General features: G+C 42.1%; 2 protein-coding genes across 4 annotated transcripts in view; one reads left to right on the top strand and one right to left on the bottom strand.

Moving 5' to 3' along the window:
• MOB3B (MOB kinase activator 3B) overlaps nucleotides 1–22,262 on the bottom strand; it is a 103,251-nt gene extending 80,989 nt beyond the window's left edge. For 2 of the 3 annotated variants that reach the window (XR_003989181.1, XM_030470211.1), the window contains exon 1: nucleotides 22,077–22,219. The gene's annotated coding sequence lies outside the window, so the exon portion shown is untranslated. Of the gene's footprint in view, nucleotides 1–22,076 lie in introns of all 3 variants that reach the window. The other variant, XM_030470210.1, reaches the window with a different exon arrangement.
• Nucleotides 14,698–15,264, top strand: IFNK (interferon kappa). Its single transcript, XM_030470212.1, is given in 1 exon segment — nucleotides 14,698–15,264. A coding segment is annotated over 1 exon segment (567 nt).
• Nucleotides 22,263–26,181: the final 3,919 nt, after the last annotated feature.

Raw genomic sequence — 26,181 nt, 5'->3', positions numbered from 1 at the left:
GCAGTTTTTCAAGACATACCCATGAAGGGATAAAATAAACCTTAATTTCTAATACACAGGTACCTAACAAACACCTCTTAAGCCAAATGACGTAAGACCTTAAAAAACTCCAGAGAACAGCTGTAGGTAGGCTGGACACCTAAAACTTTCACTTGTTAACAGCAGTCTTTGGATATACTGACTCATATTTCATCTGTGTGGCAGAGACACCATATCCAGACTGTGAAACTGCATACTCTGTATCTGAACTGTGCCTCACACAAAGGAGATGTCAACATACGGTTGCTAAAAGGTAAGAGGTAACCTTATATGCTCGATTCTGATCTGTCTTATGCCTTTGTCATTAGGACTGTTGGATTAATTGCATGGTTTATTCTAGTATGAGGCAGACATTACAGCTTCACTTTAAAAAACACAGGAAACCTCATGTCAAGCACTACGCTTCTTGTCTGCTTAAGACTTAAAATGTTTTCCTTCCTAAGACATTATCAGAGGAATACAATTAGCCTACACGTGAGCATTAGAAGATGAGGCTTGGCTGGAATAGGTTCCGAGAGTGCAGGCAGCAACCCAAACAAGTGAATCGGTTCAGCTGCTCTGAACTGAAAAGTCCTTGATCAGGGAAAGTGCTACTGAGCAACAACTAAAACATGGGTGTATTATCAGCATTGTTCTCAGACTGAAGCCAAAACACAGCACTGCACCAGCTACTAGGAAGAAAATTAACTCTATCCCAGATGAAACCAGGACAAAGCTGCAGATCCCATCGTTAACATCCATTCATGCTCTTATCACTAGCACATCATTAGATTATGGGCATGCTCCTCTGTCCATTTTCCTCTTAACAGAAACACAGTAATGCTTGTATGTAAAATAAGGCTTCATTAATAGAAGCAAGGAAAACATTCTCAGGTGCAATACAGTTTTGGAAATTAATTATTATTATTTTTTTGTGTCAAGTATAATGAAATGTACTGAGGAAAGGAGACATCTATGGGGAATACAAGGAATCAACTCAGTTTCAGGCCTCAGTATCCCTGAAAACTAAACCAACACCTACTGTTAAATCTTACTGCCTACTTTGAGCTCAAACACTAGCATGCACACAGAAAGAGCTTCAGGAATAAGCTTTCAGTATAAAGACAAATTCTCATTTAAACTACAGTTGCTCTAAGCAGAGAATAAGAACTGAGGCATGCTTTGCTTCCCCAAGACAGAGGAAAGAAGGAGCACATAAAAGCACAAAACTATCCTGAAGACTTAAATTTAGCACACGGTCAAATAAATTTAGCAAATAAATAAATTTAGCACACCTTCTTAAAGTAAAGCTGAGATCTTTTGGGGGTAAACATGTTCCCACTTAACCTCAAATTTCAAATCCAGTTTCCATGTTAGACTGAGTATCAGAACTTCTCTGTTATTGTAGCCATACACATTCACTCATATTCACAGATCCAAAACACGTATCTGCTAGTAGTGCAGTACATCAGTTCTAGAGAAGAACTGTGATGATGACCCCATGGAAGACGAGTAGTTACGGTCCCTTTTAACTATTTTTATTAAAGGAAGAAACCACTTCTGGAATTAATATACCTTTCAAGCATGAGATTCAATGGGATGTTAAGGACCTCCTAACTACGAAGCTTTAAGAGCCAATTCTTCACAAGGATTTAACATTTCAGAAAATGAACTCACAATTGTTCCTCTTTGTAATATTGTACTAAACCAGCCCACGGAAGGTAATTTAGTCTCCTTTCTACCTAATGTTAAGTGGTAAGAGAGTAGTTTGGAGGGCCAACAAATATTTGCCTTTTTAACATGAAAACTAATGGCAAAAATATATTTTCAGCTGATCTGATTTTTTTCTGTGTTTCCACTAAGTGGAATTTAAGAGACCTAGACATGTTTGAAAAACAGCTTTCACATCAGATGAAACATACTGGACTATTGTACATTCCTTCCTTTAATGAATAAAACAACACTGGCCTCTCTAAAGAGAAGCTTAGCTATGATCACTAAAAACAGTATAGATTGTGATGAATTTAATACTAATGCCTGATAGATTAATGCAGCAATATAAACACAGGTCATCAGGACGTAATTAAACCCCATGATTTACAAATGACAGGGTAAATGAACAACAAAATAATGTTTTATCTATCAGCTTAATTTACAGCATTGCTGAGCACAAGCCCATATTAAGAGTAACTAATGGCCCTGCTTCAGATATCTAATAATGACAAATAACTCAGCAATTCTACCCTTCTGGATCAAATGTCAGATTACATGGTACAATAAACAATCACACGCATTAAATCAAGTAAGTGCATGAACAAAGTTCCTAACAAGCAACTCCAGCAATCCTCAGTGATCTATCAGTAGCTTACAGGGTGGGAAACCTGAAAGAGGGAGAGTAAGGCAATTATGTCTCTAGACCAACATTGCCCACAATGGCCTAAATTCTGAAAGGGCTTATGACCAAGCAAATTTTGACTGTATGATTTACAGGGACAACACAATTCCAGCCAGGGAGACATTTTCATACAGAGCACAGCCAGATCACCTCAGCCACCCGACTGATGCTTCAACACTGCACCTAGGACAGAGAAACGTGTTGGCTTTGTGCTACCAGGCCAGACCAGTCCTCGAAGTGTCACAACACTACAGTTCTCAGAATGCGGTGGAGCAGAGGCCTTCTGGCCCTCTGGAGCACTCTGGCCCAGCAGTACGCTCTGGCTACTCAATGCTCCCCTGAACACTGGTGGCTCCAGCACACACAAACACAGTAGTCCAGCAGGAGCAAGTGCAGCTGCCACTGACATGACTGAGAACGTGGCAAATGTTAAAGCTTCCAGGAAAGCAGTATGGGTTGTTGTCAAAGTATATAAACCCAGGGACTGATTTCTTCTGGGATGAAGTGTAGGGTAGTGATAAAATAGAGTGGGAGTACAGTTAGAACCGTGGGGAAAGGAATAATCTGTTCAAATGTATGTATTTCTGTTGTAGATTTTGAAACATTTGGTTCTTGTCTAGAGTCCCATTATAGTTAATGAGGGAAAACATATTTCTAAATTGCTAGCACAAAGCACTACAAACACTTAAGAGCTAAGAAGCCGACACCTGCAAGCATAGCGAGCTGTACAACCCAAGAGGCATTTTCCTTCTTTATAATACTTTAAAAGTGATTAATGTAATCAAGCTGTGCTTGGTGTCTTTATCAGCACAATAAACCAAAAAAAAAAAATCAGATCATAAAAGCTACTTTATTATAACAGTGAAAGACCTGGTTTTCAAATGGCACCTCTCGCTGCTGTAAGATATAACTACAGAAATCTTATCAAAACCAGCCCGACTGTCTCTCGTATAAAGTATTTGTCTCCTCCAGTGACTGGAGAACAGTAGATAAACGCAAGAACTGGACAGCAAGTCATTTGTCCAAGGTCACACAGCAGGCCAACAGCAGACTAAGGATGAAAACCGCAGTTACCTCATTCCGTGTTGCCATCTGTTCATAAGGCTAGACTCCAAAATGTCCTTGAAGCAGACTTTGGCACCTCTGTTTAACACAGCTTGAACTTGCTCAATGAAAGAGCATTATGTCCCAATTTCCCCTGAATATCAGAGTCTTCTGGCTCTAACACATTTACACTGGAAACAGGCCTGGACTTTAAGATGTCAGAAAAATGGGTAGCAAACTTGACATCTTTTTATCCCTCAGGAAGTTTTTTCTCTGACCTAGGATATTGTACTGCTCTAGAAGTCTCAATGTCATTAAACTAGAATAGACATGGTCATAATAATTAAATTAGCATGTTCAACCTGCAAGCAGAGAAGAAGAAAGTAGAAGGGGGAGGTGACAGCTCAAGTTATGGAAAAAAGCATGGACACGACTCATCACATTTTACAGACAGCATGAAGAGTAGAGGATTAATTTGATTTACTTTATGAGTTCACATTTTTCTCCTGCAGGTACTCTAGCCCTTCGTCTAACTACTTGATTGTCACCTTTCCTTCACTGTCTTATTTGTTAGCTCTGGAAACCACATCACTTTCTAAAGGAACAGCAATATTTTAGACTGAAGCGATTTATAAGGAGGTGCCTAAGGTCATTGTCTGAAAACAGTAAGTTCTGAGGAGGAAAAAGGAAAAATGGTATCAAGGGGCAAACTTTAGCAGGTGACAGAAAATGCAAAACCTCTTGAGGTTCCAAGGTCCAGCATCTTCTCTCCCATTCCTGTGCCTCTTTCCAACATACCACATCTCTCCATCAACCTGTGATTAACAGAGAGCAACTCCTCATTCACTTTAGAGCACCAAGACCAAAGGCCTCTCTACATTTGAACTTACGCAAGTGACTTCCATACACCTCTGACTTGTGTGTAGGTTCAGACTCTACCACAGTGAATGGTTTTCTGGAACCAAGTCATTTGGATTGAGGTAACAAAACACACCTCCTCCAAGCTGAATCATCGCTATCTCATTGAAGGAAGAAATCAGGCCTCCATTCACTAATAACACTCCTGGTGGTGACAACCACAACAAAATTAAGGAAAAAAAATTTTATTCAGGAAATTACTTTGTTCAAGACACCATCAGAAATATCATGCATTATAAACATATTACTTATAAGGGTATATATTACCTATAAGGATATTCCTTACAAGAAATTAAGCTCCTTAGAAACAGCTTACCATTGATCTCCTCTGCTCAAGATCCAAAGGACTAAATGAGTAACCCCTCCGAACTCTTTACAGAGCTGGAAAGAACCCTTCACCCCAAATTCTGTCCAGAAAAAAGAATGTCAGAGCTAAGCACTCAGTGCTGGGAATTCCCCTTCCTTCTTACCCCACACTGGGAGAAAATAGGTGCATCATATAAGTTGCTTGGTAGGCAATAGCAGATGGCAACACCCCTCCTGTGGAGCATTTTATATTAAGCTGCTGCGTAAGATACAGACGAAAAAAAAGCAGCAAACCACAAACCACTCACCAAGTTTACAAATGGACTCTCTTCGTGGATGAAATAACATCTCTAAAAAGTAAAGGTGGCCCAAAACAAGCAAGCAAGATGGGTAGAAAAAGCCAGAAAGCCAGAACAGCACTTTCCCTCCACTTTCTAAAAATACTCTTTAGTTTTTACAAAACTGGAAATAACACAAGGAAAATCTTTCCCTTTTAGCACCACGGAAATTTGATGTGGGTTACCCAGAAGTTATTTCTCTTCATCACCATACCAAGACACACAAGTTTGTAGAAATAAAGTGTGTTATTAACAAGAATCATGCAAGTACTTGTTTTCTTCTGCTGTGGAGGGCCCAGCTGACAAGGATATTTCAACAGCAGTTCCCTAACTGGTCAGTCCAGCCTACAGCTGTCCTGGTTGCCTGGGACCTAAAGCTGGTAAGAAATAAAGGCATTTTTCTAGCAGTCACAGAAGAGGAAGAAACAAATAAAGAAGAGAGGTAACTACCAATACTGCTCTCTCATCTCTCTCAGCTGATATACTCACTAGGCTGTCACCTTGACTATCATCACTAACAGAAAAGCACCACGTGGGACCTGTCATTTAAAAATTGGTCCTATTCAGTTATTCCTAAGAGTTACCAAGGAAGTCTTGAGACTGTGGTGAAATTCCAGACCCACACAAATGCTATTGTACCAAATGACCCCTCTGCAGTGCAAATCAGAACCCTGTTCTGTGTACACCGGGTCATTCCAGTCTGAAAAAAGATCATTCTTTTTATAAAAATACTTCAGCAGTCTTGAAGAGTACTACATACAGTACTCTGATAAACTGAAACCTACTCTGAGCTAATTACATCCCATTTCACCTCTTCTTCTCATGTCTGAATCATGGTGTGGTGTACTAACTGTATAGCAGCAGACAAGACTTATTTCAGATAGAGGCTTTCAGAGCCAGAAGTACCTGTTTCAGTCAAAAAATGCAGGACAGCCAGAATAATTTTTACATTTTAAGCAATAACAGGCAAGGAGTATAGCGTGTGCTCCTGCTCTTCTATACCCAAAAGCCTGTCTGTTACGTCCTCGACTATCTACCGAGTGAAAATAATTATCTTCCTTTAATTCTTTAAACTAAACTTTAATCCTGATTTAAACTGAATTCTTTAATCTTTAATTCTTTAAACTATTAGAGGAAAGGTTTAGATTAGACATTAGGAACAAACTCTTTACTGGGAGGGTGGTGAGACACTGGCACAGGTTTCCCAGAGAAGCTGTGGCTCCACCATCCCTGGCAGTGTTCAAGGCCAGGTTGGATGGGGCTTTAAACAACCTGGTCTGGTGGAAGGTGCCCCTTCCATGGGTTGCAACTAGATGATCTTTAAGGTCTCTTCCAACCCAAACTATTCTATGATTCCCTTGTCCTTAGACTGTCATGGTATGAACGATGATGGCACTGCTGCAAGAGTTTTTCTTACATTACCTTTCCAGTTTATTATTTTAACTTGAATTAGCATCACAGGTAATCAAAACCAACACACCAGCCAAAACAGTGGTGCACCTCAAGGGTTCACCTTGTTAACACCTTGTGGTTTGGGACCTGCAAGAAAAATTTCAGTTGCTTCACCCTTTCAATATAGAGGTATTGCACAGCACACAAACCCTGCTGCAGCCCAAGGCCATACTCATAATAAAGAATTTCCAGCACCTTCGGTATTGTTGTTACATAGTAGGTGAGTGTTTTATATCTGACAATAAAATAGTGTTACTGGTTTGAATTCCACTCTCTCCTCATTAGTGCTAAGATTTTGTTATAAATCTCTACAAAAGCAAAAGTGGCCTTTAGGAAAGAAGCTTTAGGAAAGCTTGCAGCTCTCAGAGTCTGCAAGTCAGGTTACTTTTCAGTCAATAGGAGTACTGGACTGGAAGGGGACTCATTCACTAAGCCCAGTTTTAGTTTTTACAGGAAATCATTTACAGTGTTAGAAATTAGGTGGGTGTGTGGGGCCCACAGCTGCTTTCTGCTTCCAGCAATCAACATTGAGTACAACCACAATACTGATACAAATCCATACACCTAATCTGAATTATGGTTCACAGAAGGTGACTACTAGGCCTCTGAAGCGAGGATGTAACTGTTTGGTCAGTGTCATAACTGTGGAACTGGGATAAGTAAGTTGGGATAAGTACTGCAGCCTCTCTTCACCTAACATGCAAGTGTCCAGACAGAAACCCATCAACCTATGCTCTTTATTCTATCACAAGTTTTGAAGTTGTCATTCCTACAAGCTTTGAAATAAGCTTTTTGGTAAACTGGGTCGCAGTTTTGGCATATCAGAGTTCCTGTGTTCAGATGCTGTCCAAAACACCTATCTCTAGCCTGCTCATTTGTGCAGAGTAATTTCAAAATAAGCACTGGCACCAAAGCCTAGTCCACTTGCTAACCGCACTGCATTAAAAAGCACATGTGTCATTTCATTGATTCCAGAAGCTTTCTCCTCCCATACTGCCCAAACAATCTCTTACTGAACAAAGACAGAGCAAGAGCTTAGAAAGCCTACCTAGCTCCTTCACAGTCCTCCAGACAGACTTCTGCAAAATCCTAAGGAGTAAAACACACCATACAGATAGTTCGTCACTCTGGAGTCACAATCCACACAGCAGAAGAATTTAATGTCACAAGACTCATTGGGGGTCTTCAAGCAGGCAGCCTCAACTATTTCTGAGCGTGAAGTGTGAGAATAGATCTTAGCCGAACACTCCTATGCACACCGCAGACAGGGAACTGATACAGCCATATTTCACGGAACAACACGAACTGTTCCCAGTTTGGAATCTGCCTTGCTGCAGCAACCTATGTGATCACACATTCCTGTCAAGACTTACGAGAGCCTTCAACAGCAACTTTATTACTTGATAATCCATCAATCACAGAGAAAAGTGTCTCTGTAACCATTTAACATTTAATTCTTTAGCCAAGATCATTAGCAAGGCTGGCTGTTAGAACTGCCGGAAATGATCATTGTCGTGATGTGACCATCTCCCTAGGGTAAGAAATCTAATCTGAAACACCAACATTTACTAGGGAAGGGCACAATGCCCTCACTCCCCCACGAAAAACAAAATAAAACAAAACACAAAACAAACAAAGAAACAAAACCTACAAAACCCACAAAACAAACAAAACAACGAAACCAAATATCCAAGCAGAAGCTGGCATGATTATTATTCCTGTTGTAACAGCAAGTCGATGTCAATACTCTCTGTCCTCACTCATTTCACATGAAGCTCACAAGAAGTCCACTGCAACTATAGTTGACAATAATGATTAATTCCAAAGACATACTATGTGGATTATTAATAACTTTTAAAGGGAAAATACGTAATTATGTGTATTACACTTCTCAACCGATTTCCTAGAAACAAGTAGACTACAACTGTCTGTCTTGCTTCCCACAATAACTGTTCCGAACCATCATCCAGCTTCAATGATGTTTGAGAGAGCAGTTCAAACCTCAAAATAAATACTGTCCTCCAAAGTTCACAAAAGTAGCAGCTGGACAGGGATGAAAAAGATCCTGCTGACTCACTGAGAAAAATCCTAACTACTCAGGAGTGATTAGGATCACATCTGGAGTTTTACAGTAGTTACAGTATATCCTCTGTCCTATCTTCTGAAAGCTTTGACAGAACACTATGAGGAAGAGTCAGAGAACCAAGTGAAAGGAGGTCAGAAACCAGGTCTCATTAGTTCCTAAAATAAAATTTTAAAAATTATAAACACACCTGGCACATACACTTAAGTCTTCATCTCCTCGTATCTGGGCAATTCTGCATCACTACTTAGCAGTCTTCTTACAGTCACGCCTCATTGTTCAAGACACTTCTTACAAGCAAACTGCCATACTGAAACTAAAAGTATTTTTCAGCAACAAAAGAAGGAAGTTTTCACTACATCAGAACAGTAGTTGCTCTCCACACAATGTCAGTGACCATAAATACTCTGTTACTTGTTACTATGAGGATGATATACAGAATGAAGGACAGAATCACTGTATGCATGTATTATAAAGTGGAATAAATGGCATGTTTGCAGCCTCTAGTACTCATACAGACTTACATACAACACAGACTGATCTGTATCTGGCACCAACACTGTAAGACAGGTTTGTAACACACATATAGTAGTCAGAAATCTCAGGGTAAATTGCTGCAGTTCTTAGCTTTTTATTAGTTTTGTTTTAAATGGTTTTGCTCTGTTCTACACTCGGTGGCCAGTCTTAGGACCAACTACTAGAAGTGAGGAGCTGAGACACTTCGCAATATAGCTAATGCTCCCCTCTGTGGATGTCACGATAAGACATGCTCATGTGACTACTTCAGGTTGCCTTCTCCACAGCACATGCTCCTAAATTCGGAATACCAGATCAATTTGCCTGTGTGTGCTAAAACTTAAAACCCTAAGCTCAACATCATCTTTACCCTGTTAGAGGCTTGCTCCCAAGAGCAGTCTGACTAAGATCTCTAAAAACACATGCAGCATAAAAAATTTCCTCTGCAATTGAGGGTAAACAAGTTGGCTGGGTGGAGGTTTCCCTACCATATTTATTGGATTCTGTGATTCAGGCCTAAGGGGTTTTTTATGTCTGAGAGAAGAAATACAGTCATGACTGCACTCTTCCCAGAAAAAAAGAAACACTGCTCAGCAAGAAAACCAAGTGAGTCCCTATCCTGGAATCTAGTCTGGCATTTTGGTTTCTTATTTTACCACACACACCATTTCAACAAGACCAGCACTGACTAGTACACGTGAGAAAGCATTGGGAACCTTGTATCTCCTATCAGTGTGGAGATGCTTTCATGACTGCTATTTTATTGGCTGCCAAGATGACCTTCTTACAGACAGATGAACAGTAATGCTAGTCTAACTGTTTATTACAATTGATTACAAGCCGATGAGAACACTAGGGTCACAAAAACCAGAGTGAGACAGATGGAAATTCCCTTAGAAAGCCAAGCAGCCTCTGCAGGATATTCCACCTCTGTTTTTCTGGTTGGCTATGACCTCTACATTTTCCCCATGGTAGATACTCAATAAAGATCTACCTTTTCTTCTTATCCCTGTGAGCGTTCCATCACTTGTACAGCCCTCAGTAACACGAATGAGGTGAGAGGCGTACTTTATAAGCACTTAGTGCTTCAACTGTACATTTCCTACCAGAAAAAAAGAAAACTTAAGTTTCTCCAGTAACAGTTAAAGGCTTTTAATTATTGCTTCATCTCCCCTTTAAATTTTAGTATTTTTTCACAATATCCAAATAACTCATGGATCACCTGTGAAATCAAAATGGAAGGAAAACAAGGGGTGACTGGTGATGTGACTCTGCTCTCCAGTGCATAAACAGAATAAAACTGTTTAACAGTGAATCAGATCCAGCTTTGCCACGCATCACTAAGCTGTTTCTCATGTTGGCTTTAGTGGATGAAAGGACCAGTCCTCACCTAATTTAAACTGATTTGCTCCATTTAATGCAACAGAGCCATGAATATGTACTCCAAGTTGAAATTTTGTCCTGAGATTTCTACTGCAAAGTGTGAGCCAAATTAAAGGTGAGATGAATTAACATGTAATTCTGAACTAAACAATCAAACCTGTAGTGACATCAGAATCATGTTTCCAATGGTAAAGCTTTTGGATCAGACTCTGATCTCTCTGACGTTACTGTATAGACATTCTTAATGTGACTACTCTAGCTGTAACCTAGGCATGAATCTGATGTGATTTATTGTCATATGATGCCCTGAATTAACCCATTTCAGCTCAGTATACATGATTATCTCCCACTATATGCTCCAGCCATTCATTAAGATCTGATTCAGTCCACTACTTCTCTTTATTTTGCTCACTCAAGTCTATTAAAGCCAGAATTTTCAACACTATAACCTCCTCAGTTAAAAAAATAAATGCTCTACTACATTTTTAAAACTAACTTTGTGTCAATGTAAAATAGTCAGAGAAACATACATATTTGCTGCTGCTTTAGACTATGTGTAAAGACTAGTGATTCTGTGTCCCAGGATCTTTTCTGATACACCTAATTTCAGGAGAACACAGTTATCCCTCTAGTATAACCTTCAGTAACTTTTTATTATGACACTAAATTTCGATTCAAATATTCTGACCTTTCTAACACTACGTGTTAACACTGCATGCTAGTTATAGTTTATCTTAAATCATTTTGATATGGGCATAGACTTCAAAAAAATTTTAAAATACATAACAAAGAGAAGGCCTCCAAACAAGTTTAGATTCCTTACACACTAGAAGTCATAGCATATATAAGATATGTAAGGAATACAAACAGCTACAGCAAACAAAAATCAAGGGAAATTTAATAATCCCATCTTTCACAAAAAAACAACTAAGAACTGAAAGAGAAAGTAATTCAAGGTCTTGCCAGAAGATATCTGTGGTAAATCGAGGCACTAAATCTACCACAGCCTTCCTGAGCCTCTGTCCAGTTTTCCAAATGCAAAACCACCCTCCCTGCAATTTCATTCATAAACCAACTTCTCTGAAGATCTCTGGTGTAGATAATTTATGACAGTACTACAATATTAACACAGCAGTAGCAAAACCAGAACAATAACCACAGGAGCATTAATGTATTCATGGGGTCCTACTGTATAACTGCTGAAGCCGTCCTGTGGTTTGCTAAAGAAACTGCTTATCAATATCAGTCTTTCAGTCTATGACATTATGACAGGTCCTCCCAAGCATCAACAGGATTTATTAAAAGTAAACCCAACCAAACCAAAATACTTTCTAATCTCAAAAGTGCCCAGGAGCTCCTTTGCTGCTTACATCAAACATTCCTGAGTCCAGCGTTTTCCACATTCTTTTTCAAATACCCCTGTAATTACGCAGGCTGAATTACATAAGGTAACGTCCCCTGGCTTTCTAAATTCAGTACACTTCAGTGACGAAATCGCTTTGGTTTACATATAGATTTAGCAATCCTTAAAGATTCCCACAAGAAGTTGCTAAGCCACTGTCCATCATATTCTAAAAATCCTGGCAGTCAGGTGAAGTTCCCAATGACTGGAAGAAGGGTAATATAACCCCCATTTTCAAGAAGGGGAAGGTGGAAGACCCGGGGAACTACAGACCAGTCAGTCTCACCTCTGTGCCTGGCAAAATCTTGGAACAGTTTCTCCTGGAAAACATGCTAAGGCACATGAAAAACAATGAGGTGGTTGGTGACAGCCAACATGGCTTCACTAAGGGGAAATCCTGCCTGACCAATTTGGTGGCCTTCTATGATGGAGCCACGGAACTGATGGACAGCGGCAGAGCAGTTGATGTCATCTACCTGGACTTGTGCAAAGCATTCGACACTGTCCCACATGACATCCTTGTCTCTAAATTGGAGAGACATCAATTTGATAGATGGACCACTCGGTGGATAAAAAACTGGCTCGATGACCGCACGCAAAGAGTTGTGGTAAATGGCTCGATGTCCAGTTGGAAACCTGTAACGAGTGGTGTCCCTCAGGGATCGGTGTTGGGACCGGTCCTGTTCAACATCTTTGTCGGTGACATGGACAGTGGGATTGAGTGCGCCCTCAGCAAGTTTGCTGATGACACCAAGCTGTGTGGTTCGGTTGATACGCTGGAGGGAAGGGATGCCATCCAGAGGGACCTTGACACGCTTGTGAGGTGGGCCGATGCCAACCTTATGAAGTTTAACCAAGCCAAGTGCAAGGTCCTACACCTGGGTCGGGGCAATCCCAGGCACTGCTACAGGCTGGGCAGAGAAGAGATTCAGAGCAGCCCTGCAGAAAAGGACTTGGGGGTGTTGGTTGACGAAAAGCTTAACATGAGCCGGCAGTGTGCACTTGCAGCCCAGAAAGCCAACCGTATCCTGGGCTGCATCAAAAGAAGCGTGACCAGCAGGTCGAAGGAGGTGATCCTGCCCCTCTACTCTGCTCTTGTGAGACCCCACTTGGAGTACTGCGTACAGTTCTGGTGTCCTCAACATAAAAAGGACATGGAGCTGTTGGAACGAGTCCAGAGGAGGGCCACGAGGATGATAAGAGGGCTGGAGCACCTCCCATATGAAGACAGGCTGAGAAAGTTGGGGCTGTTCAGCCTGGAGAAGAGAAGGCTGCGTGGTGACCTCATAGCAGCCTTCCAGTATCTGAAGGGGGTCTACAAGGATGCTGGGGAGGGACTCTTCCTTAGGGACTGTAGTGGTAGGACAAGGGGTAATGGGTTCAAACTTAAACAGAGGAAGTTTAGATTAGCTATAAGGAAGAAGTTCTTTACAGTGAGCGTGGTGAAGCACTGGAAGGGGTTGCCCAGGGAGGTTGTGGATGCTCCATCCCTGGTGGTGTTCAAGGCCAGGTTGGACAGAGCCTTGAGCCACATGGTTTAGGGCAAGGTGTCCCTGCCCATGGCAGGGGGGTTGGAACTAGATGATCTTAAGGTCCTTTCCAACCCTTATGATTCTATGATTTATGATTCTAAGACAAACTAATCTATCTGTTACATGCCTTGTAACATTTGCCTATCTTAATGTTCAACCCAGTCTTCCTTTTCAATCACCATCATACTGTGATTACAGGAATCAGTTAAAAGGGCTGGTACCATACTAGATGATGCCAGCAGTACCTAGCAACATGGCATCTTGCTAGTGCATATTCAGGAGCCAATCAAGCACTTTCATTTCAAACCATAGTGCTTCTGTAGCACTATCTCAGAACTGTCACCACAAAAGGCTGAGCCTGTTTTGGGCACTTACTATAAAAAAGCTGGTGGCTACCTGCACTCCTACTACGAGCTCGCCTAAAACTTGATATTCAGAGAAGAACACTGGCCAAACACTGGGAGACGTTACAGCATTGCACTGGATAGGGTGGTCCTGAAGATAGGATGTTTTTCTATCAGCACAAGTAAATTCAGTCTCCTTGGGAGCTCGCCTTACAGGAGGAGACCTCACAACAGAAGTTTTTTTTTTTACTCTGAAATGTAATGAATTCCTCTTCTTTACACAAAAGCATGCCTTCTTTATGGGTCTACAAATTTAGGCTGATTCTGAGAAGAAAATTATCAGATTTTGGAGAAAAAGGCATTCTGTCTTGAGTTGTATATACTTCTTTTATTAACACAGTGATAGCAATATATGCCCCGAACTAGTCACTGCTTGTGTCAAGAACAGGGTTACTTTGCTAATAAAATTCAAGCCACTCCTCAATCAAAACAATTTGTCCTACCAAAAAAGACATTTGTTTTAAAACCAATAAAATTACATCTTGCTTAGAGCACATATCTGCATATCTGTTAGCTGGAGATATGATGCTTTTTCACAGGCTTTGCCAACATAAAGCAAGACTGCCTATTCTAGTAAGAAAATAAAAAGATAATTCTAACCTGCTAATATGTCCACAACTTCTGACTAACCAGATGAATCACTTTTTTTTTAATTAAATATTGTCAAAGGAGAAATGAGCAAACCTTGCAATTGTTTGAAACTGAAATAAACAGTAAACCTTGGCAGGATCACAGTTGATAAAAATGCAGTTCCTACAAAGTGAGTAATACCCAGCATATCATACGAAGGAAATAAATTCTGAGATGCAAAAGAGAAGCATGTGAGCACAGACAAGACAATCAAGAAACTGCAAGCTTACAGATGTGCAAAAAGGCAAGGAACAGCATGCTGGCTACTTCATCACCATGACCATCTTGGTTCAGAGAAGCTTACTGAAAGCTTGCATTACACCGGCATTGTATCTCAAAATCTCTCATCCAGTTTGCCATTTCCAAGGAATCGAAATCAACTACCACAACATGAAATTTCTGTGTAAAATGGGTGGCTATTTTTCTCAGTAATGTCTCAGCGGAACAACCAATTTCAGATGCCCCATGGAGATTACCAAGGTCACACAGAATAATGTCACACTGATAATCTACGAGTTCCTCCAACAGGTCTTCCAACTATTTAGCAAAAATCTTCCTGCTGGTGTTTGCAATACAAGCAAGATTGATAAATTCCAAAATGCTATTCATCAGCAAATTGAGGAATTAGAGACATGTTTGTCAGAAGAACGATCGAAAGCAAGAAAGAACTTTCAAACATGGATCCTAAAAAGCACTAGATTAAGTGTGAAAAAGTACTTCCAAAGAATCACCAGTTTCCTAAAAAATAAGCAATACAGACACTGTCCCTGGGAAGCAGTCCAAATGGAATTGAGAACATGCCTTATAATTTTTGACAGTCTTATGAAAAAACACACATCATAAAGAGGTAACATCTTCTATTTTTTTATTCTTTGTAAGAATTTGATCATTTTCCCTTTTTTAATAGTCATTTTATTTCCATATTTTAATCATTTTCAAATTGATAATTGGGGCTTGTTTTCAAAAAGCATTCAGTAGTCTAAGCTAAACATAGAGAGCACTCTAGTGAAGGAGCACTTGGTATCACCACTTCTGTAGAAGACTCTTTGAAACTCTTGAAAACTCTTTGAAAAACAAGTGGATATTGCTCCTCTGTATTCTCTCTTTGCACTATAACAACGTTTTGTGGTTTTCCCACAGAATATGCCATTTTTTTATGACCTCGAACTCTTGCATTTGGATACTGCATAGATTTTACTATTGCATCACTTCACTAATGCATAAAAACATACAAGATGCATAACGAAGAGAGATCTTCCTCAAGCCCTTTGTATGCTACAAAGATCTTAATTTATAGACAGATGAGAACATGACTTCAACCTCTTTAAACTCAAAAAAATTACGGGTAGACCTTCTGAGGTAGAAAAGTCAATTCCAAGCTTTGATCCTTATTTTGCAAGTAGACTCATCTCAATATGCTATAGGGACATCAAACCCATCTTGCTATATATCATATCCAATAGCTACAGCATGCATTTTGAGGATATGTTGGTTCACAATGCTATATAAATTATGTATCTATCTGCTTTATGTTCATAAGGAGACAAGATTAGTCTGAAAATATTCACTATGTGAACATAGATGCAAACAAATTTATTCCATTCCTCTCCCACCTTTCTTTCCCTCATACAGACAGAGCCAAGCAGTGCTTTAAGTCATCATCTACATCAGTTTAACTGCTACTAAAAAGACCTTGGATACCCTGGGCCTCAGTACCACTAGATGAGTTCCGACATGGATTTTTTTCCACCTCAGACTTTTAAGGATACCGGATTCATAAAATATGTTTACCATAAATGCAACATGTTGAACTGGAATGTAAGGGCAAAACAGTTAGAATATTTCTGTGACTATATAGGACTGGGGAAGAAAAAGGAAGTATTCCAAAAACAACAACTTCAACGTGCTGTTACCACTACCTGAAGACAGAAACTCATCATTTTGCCTGAGAAGCTTGAGGGCGGGATGGCAACTTCAGTCCCATATCTTTCCTTTATTTAAATAGAATATATATCTCAAAATTCCTTCCCACTTCAGAGAGGGGGGGGAAAAAAAAAAGGGAAAACTAATTCTGCATTTAGCAATCTTAATGGAATGGTATTACTATTCCTGATCCCAGGAGTGCAATAACAAACAACAGGATACTTACAACTACCTGATTTTAGGCATATAAATTAGACATTTAGCTAAGGATTTCAGGCACACCCAGTTCACTTTCATGTGCTCCTATTTTACAGAAATGGGGGGAGGACAGAATGGGTTTCAGATTCGTAAGTCTACTTTCTACCACCAGCATAAGACCTCAGTTCTTTAACTGGTTGTATAGGGAGCCTTAGATCCATTTGGCACATAGTTAATGTTAAATTCCCAACAACCACAATAATTAATCTCTGAAATCTCCGTTTTATTAATTTAAACACTTTGTAACTCTGCTGAGATCATAGTGACATTTCACAGCAGCAAAATATGTTCAAGCACATTTAATTCTGAATTTTTTTTTAATTTGCTGCTTTTAATGTATGGTTACTGTGGGGACATAATATTGTTGTGGAGGTTTTTTGTTTGGGTTTGGGGTTTTTTTCTCTTTTTTTGTTCTTGGGAGGAGAAGGGGTTTTTTGTTTGGTTTGAGGGTTTTTGTTAGGGTTTTTTTTTTTGGTTGGTTGGTTTGGTTTTGGGTTTTTTTTTTCCAAAGGAGGAAAGCCATACACTCATTAGGTGATAATCTGGGGTATCCAGGTGACCTTAACTGACTGCTGTTCCGCTAACCATTTACAGAGATCAGTTGTTTAAGAATTGCCTATGTTAGCTTTCTGCAAATAATCTTTGCTTTTACAAGCTAATTATATATCATGGAAGAAAAAAGAACTTACTATAGATTATACTACTTTCACATTTTCCATCTGGAATTCAGTGTTAACAATGGGGATACATATGCAACTTTCTATTCCTATGGAAAGAGTTGCATTGGCTGACATTGAATATCTCTTGAAGTCAAATAACTTTAAATCTCGACCTTTTGCCTTAAAGGAGTATTTAGAAATTAAGTACTGCACTTTCCTATGAAAAATTCTAGATGACTGTTGCCACATATAACAGCTTTCACAATTAAACTTTTTCTTGTAATTTTTGCAACTTTTTACAAGTACTGTAACTGGAGATCCAAAGAAACAAAACCATGTCTATTTGTCCAAGTTTTTTCTAGATTGTGGTTTTTGACGCCACTGTGGACACATGCTATTTCAACATCTACCTTATCAAGCACTCTGTTACCATGTCAGTGGGTACTTCCATCAAGAACAAAGAGGAGGGAGGAGAGGGGGAAATAAAATAAGAAAGTAAAAATGGCATTTTAAGACTCTTAGTAAAGAGATTCAAAGTCACTTAGAATTTCTTTTAAGAAAAAACAAGCAACTACGAAACTGGACAGTTTCTTGACTATGTTCCTGGGTAGAAGAAGAAAAAATTAAAATCCATATTTTTCAGGGAAGCACCACCTGAAACGTTCACTGCTAGGATTTGTACCATGTTGTACTGGTCAGTGAAAGGCTGGACTGCTTTGAAATACAGACAGTTGTGAGATGGCAAAGACAAATTGAAATCCCTCCAAAATTTAGAGCTGGAGTAAGAATACATGACCAAAGGGTGAGAAATAAAATGGAACTTCATTTCTTACAGCTCTCAGCTGCACTTCATTGGTTTCAGCACACTGAGTGTACCATCCAGTCAAGGGCTGGTGTCAAGCCTCCCTGAGCTGTTTTACCTCCAGTCCCTGATTCAGAGACTGCACCCATCTGTCTGCTCACATTTCTTTTAAAACTTGACAGCTGCACAATTATGATAGATATATCTCTTTTTTTTTTTTTGTACCCCCAAATGGTAATAAGTATAAAATTACAAAAACAAAAATCCAAAACCAATGCTCACAACAAGGGGGAAAGACTTGTTTTTAGTTTTTAAGACGGGAGAGGTCCTCTGTTACCAGGTAACTGAATAAACTGCACATTACTACACCGGTTGCTCAAAGCCCTGTCCAACCTGGCCTTGAACACTGCCACGGATGGGGCAGCCACAACCTCTCTGGGCAACCTTGTGCCAGTGTCTCACCACCCTCAAAGTAAAGAACTTCTTTATTTCTGATTTTAATCTACACACTTTCAGGTTAAAGCCATTCCCCCTTACCCTGTCACCACAAGCCCTTGTGAAAACCCCCTCTCCAGATTTTCCGTAGGCTCCCTTTAGGTAATGGAAGCTGCCTTAAGGTCTCCCCTGAGCCTTCTCTTCTCCAGACTGAACAAGCCCAGCTCCCTCAGCCTCTCTTCACAGCAGAAGTGCTCCAGACCTCTGATCATCTTCATGGCCCTTCTCTGGACTCGCTCCAACCAGTCCACATCCCTCTTGTGTTTGGGGCCCAGAGCTAAACGCAGGACTGCAGGTGGGGTCTCATGAGAGCAAAGCAGAGGAGCAGGATCACCTCCCTCGACCTGCTGGTCACGTTCCTTCTGATGCAGCCCAGCACACAGTTGGCTTTCTGGGCTCCAAGCACATACTGCTGGCTTATGTTGGGCTTCTCAACAACCAACACTCCCAAGTCTTTCACCTCTGGGCTGCTCTGAATCCATTCTTCACCCAGCCGGTAGTTGTGCTTGAGACTGCCCTGATCCAGGACCCTGTTGAACCTTTTCCTTAGCTCACCAGACCAGCAGGAAATTATCCAAGCTTTTTTTAAAGGTAAAGATTCAAACTAAAGCAGGGAAGAATTTCCACTGCATATGACAACCACCACAAAAGAGAAAGGGGAGTGTGGCAGCGAGACTGCACAAAACTACAGGAGAACAGTGAGGAAAACCTCCTGTCTTGCTGTTATCTGGTCCAAACTCTTTAAAGGAGTCTCTCGGTTACTCTATGTACAACTGATCTTCAGCCATACCTGCAGTTCATCCAGAAGCCTTTTTTCTTTAATATACTAATGTGCTAATTACCCATTACCAAAGCAGCTTACTGCAGTAGTAAGATGGTAATTTGTCTAGAAGTAAATTTAATTGTACAGTAGTCAAAACTCCAGTTGTTTTACTTATTTCAGCTTTCTGTCTCCATCTTACCTGCACAAGCCTAAGTTCCTGTCTCACAAGAGGCTCACAAGACTCATGTCTGTCAAAGGCACTACTGAAGCGTCTAATCCTGAGATAATATCCTAAACCAGAAAAATAAAAACATTGTATTCTGTCTATAAACTACTCAAGATCTCAGTTTACCTGACTCATGATAAAGACTGAATACTAAACAAAGAACAGCACCGCATTTTTCCTAATACATTTTTAAACAATTGTTATCCCAAATAACTGTGATCCATCTTTCCAGGGCACTTGGCCCTCTCTGCTTCTTTTAGTTTCTGTTCCAGAACACTGTACCTTCCTCAGGGATCTCAAACGATGCCAAGCACTTTGCTGACTGTTGATAAAGAAACATTTATCGTGAGAGAAATATCAGCAAAGGAGCTTAAGTGGTTTGGTCCAGTCCCAAGTTTCATATCACTCACTAATGCACTTTAAGTAGCACCAGCTATTACACCAATACAGTGGCAAACAGCATTAAATCATCATGCCAAACCGCTTGATTCCAAACAACATCACACTGTTCTGCATTCATCTCCTGCTCTTTAGCACTTTCTGGAATGCAGTATTAATTAACTACACCCTGTCTACCTTGTGTTCCTCTTCTTTTTCCCCTGCCCTGCTCTTTGAGATGTACATACTCTCTGTTACAAAAGAACAGTTTCCTTCCCATTTTTTGTGTGTTTTTTGTGTGAGGAATGCTCTTTTCTCTACCCCACAAATGTTGGTCCAATCAGAAGAGTCTGCACATGTTGAATAACACACTTTGCCACAGTGGAAGAGGGGGAAACAGGCTCTCCATCTCCCTACTGCAGAGCACCTGGCCCACAAACTCTCCAGACTGAGAAGAAAGCCCAGACTATTTTCTCATGAGTCTCTCTCATTATGTACAAATTATACTTGTGTGTAAAAACAATTAAATGGAGAACAGAAACAATCCTGTTGTCTATATGAGAAATCACTGCAATCTAAGCAGGGGTGGGAAGGATCCTCAATCACCCTGTATCCATCTGATAATCATACAGGTAACCTGTTCTCGCTCTAACTTGGTTTAGGACACACCTCTGCATCAATTAGAACATTTTGTTTATAAGAACTGCCCACAACCATCCCCAGAACAGGTTGAACTGACCATCAAGTAGAAGCAAGAAGGCCCCTACACCTTTAAGTGCCAGCTGGCAGCAGTCTTGCCAAAAGACAATCGGCTTCAATTCAGAGTCAATCAGCTGCAGCCAGGACTCTCCAGGAGCCTCTGCCAACGAGGACCATTCTGCGCTTGCACTGCAGCTGTTCTCTTTTAAGCCAACAGCGAGTACCTCTAGGGTTTGCTGGTCCCTGCACCAGCAATTACTCATTTCTCCATAACAAGCCTTGGGTCAGCCTCTCAGAGACCAGCTGACAGGTTGTCACTTTGTGATGCTTGCAGAGATTTCAAATCCTGTATTCCGCTAATGAACAAGGAGTTTAACATGAAACATTTTTCACTGAGCAACCTTGCAAACTAAAAGCAAAATCCAGCACCCTGAGCCTGTCTCTCCACAACTAAAAGACCTGGCAGAGTCGCTGCATGCCAAGCTTCTTGAAACACTAACTTCAGCGTTAACATTAAAGAACTGCAGCAAAATTGCTGGTTTTAACGTGCTGTGCCTCAGCGTTTGCTATGCCAGAACACAAACTCCCATCCCTTTGCTCTACACATGTACAACAGGACCAGTTGGCAGGGCTCTGGATCTCACCACCGCCAGAGCATGGTGCAGAAAGGCAGCAGGATGATGGGCTGGCAGGGGGACACCATACTGTGTTGAAATAAAGGGGCAAATACAATCCAAACCTCAGTCTGACGAGTACCTGCCTGCTCTCTTCTGTCTCGACCCTGGTGCACCCTTGCCCGCTCAGTGCCTGGCACGGCGGGCAGCAGAAGCCCCCGCGCCCTGTCGGGTGCGCCTGGATCCCGACAGTTTCCAGGCACCCGCTGTACAGCAACAGTTCTAGAGACCCAACAGCTCCCCGACCAAAGCTCTGAGGAAAGCCTACAGGCACCCACCTTTTGGAGACAAGGCGAAGGGGGGAGCGCTGGGAAGGGGGAAGCCCACAGGACCCCTACACGGGCTGCGCGCCGGTCAGCTGCCGTACCCACACTGCCGATTACCGGGGAGCCACGCGTAGCCACAGGAACGCAAGCGCCCACCTGCCGTTTCGGCCGGGACGAGGGTCCCCCCGCTACATTCGAAGCCGGAGGCCCCGGTCGGCGGGGCACGACGAGGGCGGGGAGCGGCAGAACCCCCCGGCAGGGGCGGGCAGCGGCCAAGCCCCCGCGTTTGGCTTGGGAGGAGCTGGGGCGGCGGAGACGACACCTCCACTGGGGCTGAGGGGGACGGGGATCGGGCGGGCGGCCGCAGCGCTGGGTGCGCGTCCCAGTCGGCGACCCGCTCACAGCGGGAAGTTCACGGGGCGGCGGGACCGACCTCTCCCCTCACAAGGACCGAGCCGTCCCCTCACAGGGACCGACCTCTCCCCGACCCCCCGCAGCCGCCCCCCCCTTACCTCCACCCCTCCAGGCGCCGCCGCCTGCCCAGCTGCCTTCGCCGCAGGACGGACAGGGAATGAACGCGACAGCACGGCGCGACTCCCCGCGAAGGACTAACCCCGGCGGCCCTGCCACCCGCCCGGCAGCGGGCTCCCGCCGCGCGGCCCCCCACGCGCGGTGCGGCCCTGGGCGGAGGCCGCCCCCTGGCGGACGCGGAGCAACAGTAGCGACCGAAATGGCGGCGCTGCCGTCCTGCCGGCAGCGCAGCGCCCTCAGGGAACACCCTGCCGGGGTCGGGGGGGCGGTGCGGGCCCGGCAGCCGCTCCCCTCAGCTCCCCAGGCGCCCTAAGGCCACCCCCCGCCATGGCAGCCCAGACCCAAGTGGTCCCGTCTGAGGGGCAGCCCCCTTCCTCACGGCTACTGGGAAGAGGCCAGATCCTACACCGAAGTTTAGCAGGGTTTGGTGGAAAACTTACCTCAGTTTAGGCAACAAATGCGGAGCTTTGATCTGTCACGGAGCCTGTAACAAACATCAGGAAAATGTCAACCCCCACGACCTTCTTTCACAGGACTCCTCGTAGACAGTGCTATGGAGGAATTTGCCCTCCACAATCATAGTGCTTTACAACATCAGCAAAAGCCAAAAACTATCGTCCCTTCCATCAGGGTTGGAGGATTAGATAAGCAATGGCATTCATGTTGCTGTTTTATCAGCTAAAGGGACTTCTGCTTTATCTAATCCATGGCATTTATGGGAACAGGCTGATACACAACAATTCATAAGGCTAAATCCACTTTTGCAGTTACACTGATTTGATTGTTTGAAAAAAACACCACCAAACCAAAAAAAAAAAAAAAAACACAAAAACAAAAAACCCAAAAACCAAAACCAAAAAACCAACACATTCTCCCAACTGGGTCTATATATACAGCTTGGGCAAAAAGCTCTTGCTTTTTCATGCCAACAAAGACTTCAGGGTCCTGTACATACCCATCTGACCATCCTACCCACAGAGGGGAGTAACAGCAGAGACCTGTTTCAGTGCCACCCGACTCAAAATAAAATGGCTGTGTGCCAAACTCTTTGTTCTTAAGTGGAGAAATTTCAAACCCTGACTGAGTTGGGGAAGTCCTTTTTTCACTAAGACTTAGTGAACAAAACCTCAAACCCCTTCTTTTCAAGTAGCAGAAACCCAGGAGGAACCACATAGCTTTACAAAGATGCAAGACAAAGGACCATGCAAAACTCAAGGCATTCTTCTGAGAACAAGGACAGCATGGCAGGCATTGAAAAATGTCCCTGGGAACTGGTCAGTATCTTGTCTGGAGGAAGGCATGGGGGAGAGGTCTGCCTGCTTCACAGGCTTGCAGAAGATTGCAATGAATCAACAAGGTTTGTTGAAGACTGGCATTGCCTCCTTTCTACTGTGAAAGGCAAAGGAAGGTGGCCTCTTTCTCCTTGCTGTGGACCCCACCCATACCATTGCAGAAGGGCCCAACTTCTGCCTCTCTTCAAATGGGAGATGAAGTGGGGGAGCAGCTCCCATGTGGCAGCAGCAGAGCAGAACCTCAGCTGGCCTGAGGGAAAGGCTGAATCTGTGACCTCTTAGGTGAGAGCTTGGCTTAGGAACTATTGGCTGCCAAACCAGAGAAGGTGAATGTATCTAAGCAGCAGCTAGCAGTTCATGACTGGGGAGGGGGGATTGAGTTGCTCGGAGGAAATACTGTATTGTGACTGATTAACTGCTCTTCCCAAATGTGTACAAATAAAGATAGTGGAAGCGACCCTTGTACCTCCAGAAACACAAGAACAGCCTGAGAAGTGACCCCTTTTCAAACAACTTTTTAGTGTTAGTGTGGCAGCCATTAGGTGTTTCTTACAGATCTATCTGAGCAAATAGCAGTAGAAGTAATCTTGTTTCTGATAGCAGAATGAGCAGGTTTAAGTCACTGGTAGAACTGCTTTTTATCTCATTACCAGTTCCCTGTTTTCAGACAGTGAATCAGTCCTTTCTTTTTCCTGAGCTGTACCTGGTTTGATGTTGTCATTACTGTGTCCCATATCCCTGTATAGGAAATTAAGGACAGTAAAATATGTGTACAGAGAGTTTGTGGGATCAGACCCCTAAGAAGAAGTAGGTAAAAAAGAGAAAGTGCCACGCTCAAATTTTCCTGAAGGCTTTCCAAAGGTTTCAACATAATGTTGGGACGATGCCAGGTCAAAAACCAGCAATACAGTAAAACTATTTTCAGACAAGTTCCCTATTAAAAACAACTGAACAACGTAAACGAGCTATAATCTTCCCATTGTCCCAATATCCTCAAAAGTTTAAAGTCTGCATCCCTGTAAACACTGTGTGGAAAGAGGTTTTAAAAATGCGGTAGGTGTGGTTGACAAGATCCATTTTGTTATATAGACTCAAACAAGGATAGACAGTGTCTTTGAGGCCAGTGTGCTCTTTTCTGTGATTCATAATCATTGAAGCGTACCAAGAACCTGCCAGCTTTGCCTAGGAAGGATTTATTTTTGGTGGCAAACTAAAGCCCAGAAAGGACAAACTACAGACACGACTTGTTTCCCGAACTTCAGTCACGTCCCCTTTCTTCTTTTGTAATCATCACAAATTGCTAGAGTGCTTAAAAGCACATCAAAGACAGCTGACCTTCTGAACAGGAAGATGCCTGTATCACCCTCCTCTGTAGTCATGTAGTACACTGGAGCATTACTGTGGCCACGTTCACTAGCACACTCAATGGAAGTGCTCCTTTGCTGCTGGGACAGAAGCCAGAGACCAGGAGTGTAAACCCAATCAGTCAGTATACTTCAGCAGAATTTAACCAGGAATCGGTTCAGTCATGTATGCCCTATTATTCTAAGCACATACAGCAAAGATGCTGAAGTCAAGGGTCTTCCCTTTTCCTACCACACAAAATACACAGCTCAAGGAACAAAACAAAACAAAGCAAAACAAAAAAAATCCAGAATGGGGAATGACACAGATAGGGCATGGCATCTTGTACCACTGGTACAAACAATTTAAACTAGCAGGAACAAGCAGTTGTGATGATGCTCTCTTTGGTGCTAGATGTGCTTGGGTGCACTGAAAGAACCAAGAACTTGCAAGTGGAGCTTACAAGCATTATTTTCCTATGTCTCTTTCCAATCTGTTTGTTTTGTTTTAGGATTTTGTGCCTGATATGAATAAATTCACATTGTCTCCTTGGTAGATCACAAAGTTTGTGTACATCTATTTGTCTACCCTGACATAAGTTTGCATAGGAGCTGCTGAAACATACTGTCTTTGAGATTGGTATCCCTTAATCAGTTTTACAAAACTGGCTAGCAAAATCAGAGTTGATCTTGGGACAGTGGGAAGAATAGAAACATGTATGTAACCAAGATGCTGTCATAAACTCTGTTTTCTTGGGAAAGCGGGACAAAATTAAAACCTGCCTCATCCTTCTTTCCTTTTTCAAGTGGCAAGCTTATGGTTTTTGATTCGAGTCTGGAAGAAATTGCTGTGGCTTTGCTTAACCAAATTTAAACTTGGAAATAATTTTTACTCCATTCTGCATTGAACTTCCTGATTTAGCTTTATGTCAAGGCCCTTAATCAGTTTAAACCAAGCCAGAGGAGGCCATTGCTGAATACTGCCTGGTGGAATCAGCTGGGACATTTAAGAAGTTATTGCCCACAGCATCTTTTGTTGTCTCCCTTGTGGTGATGGTTAACAATCCCAAAGCTGAGTCCGCTTTACTAAAAAATAAAGCATCTTCATTTAGCTCAACCACTGTCAATGGCAGCTCAGACCAGCTGATTTTGCACTGAAGTCTGTTATAGCAGGCTCTCATGTCAGGGGCTGTAGGCACATGAAGCTTCAGAATAGTCTGACTAAGAAAACCTTGGACATGTAACTTAAACAACTGAATTGGTTTTTGAAGTAAGCATGTCTTTGCATTTACCAGCAGCCAATTCTGTGTGTACTGAGACTGGCCTTACTACTGAGTGTAGTCACACTACTGTGTGTATTACTGACTGTAAGTCACACAGCTTTGCTGAAACCACAGACTTAACGCTGTGCTACACCCTCTGAGCATATAGCCAGTGACATGTAACTGAGC

This window comes from Strigops habroptila, chromosome Z (genome assembly GCF_004027225.2).
Source record: "Strigops habroptila isolate Jane chromosome Z, bStrHab1.2.pri, whole genome shotgun sequence".
NCBI classification, from domain to species: domain Eukaryota; kingdom Metazoa; phylum Chordata; class Aves; order Psittaciformes; family Psittacidae; genus Strigops; species Strigops habroptila.
This window is presented reverse-complemented; position numbering and strand designations above follow the sequence as displayed.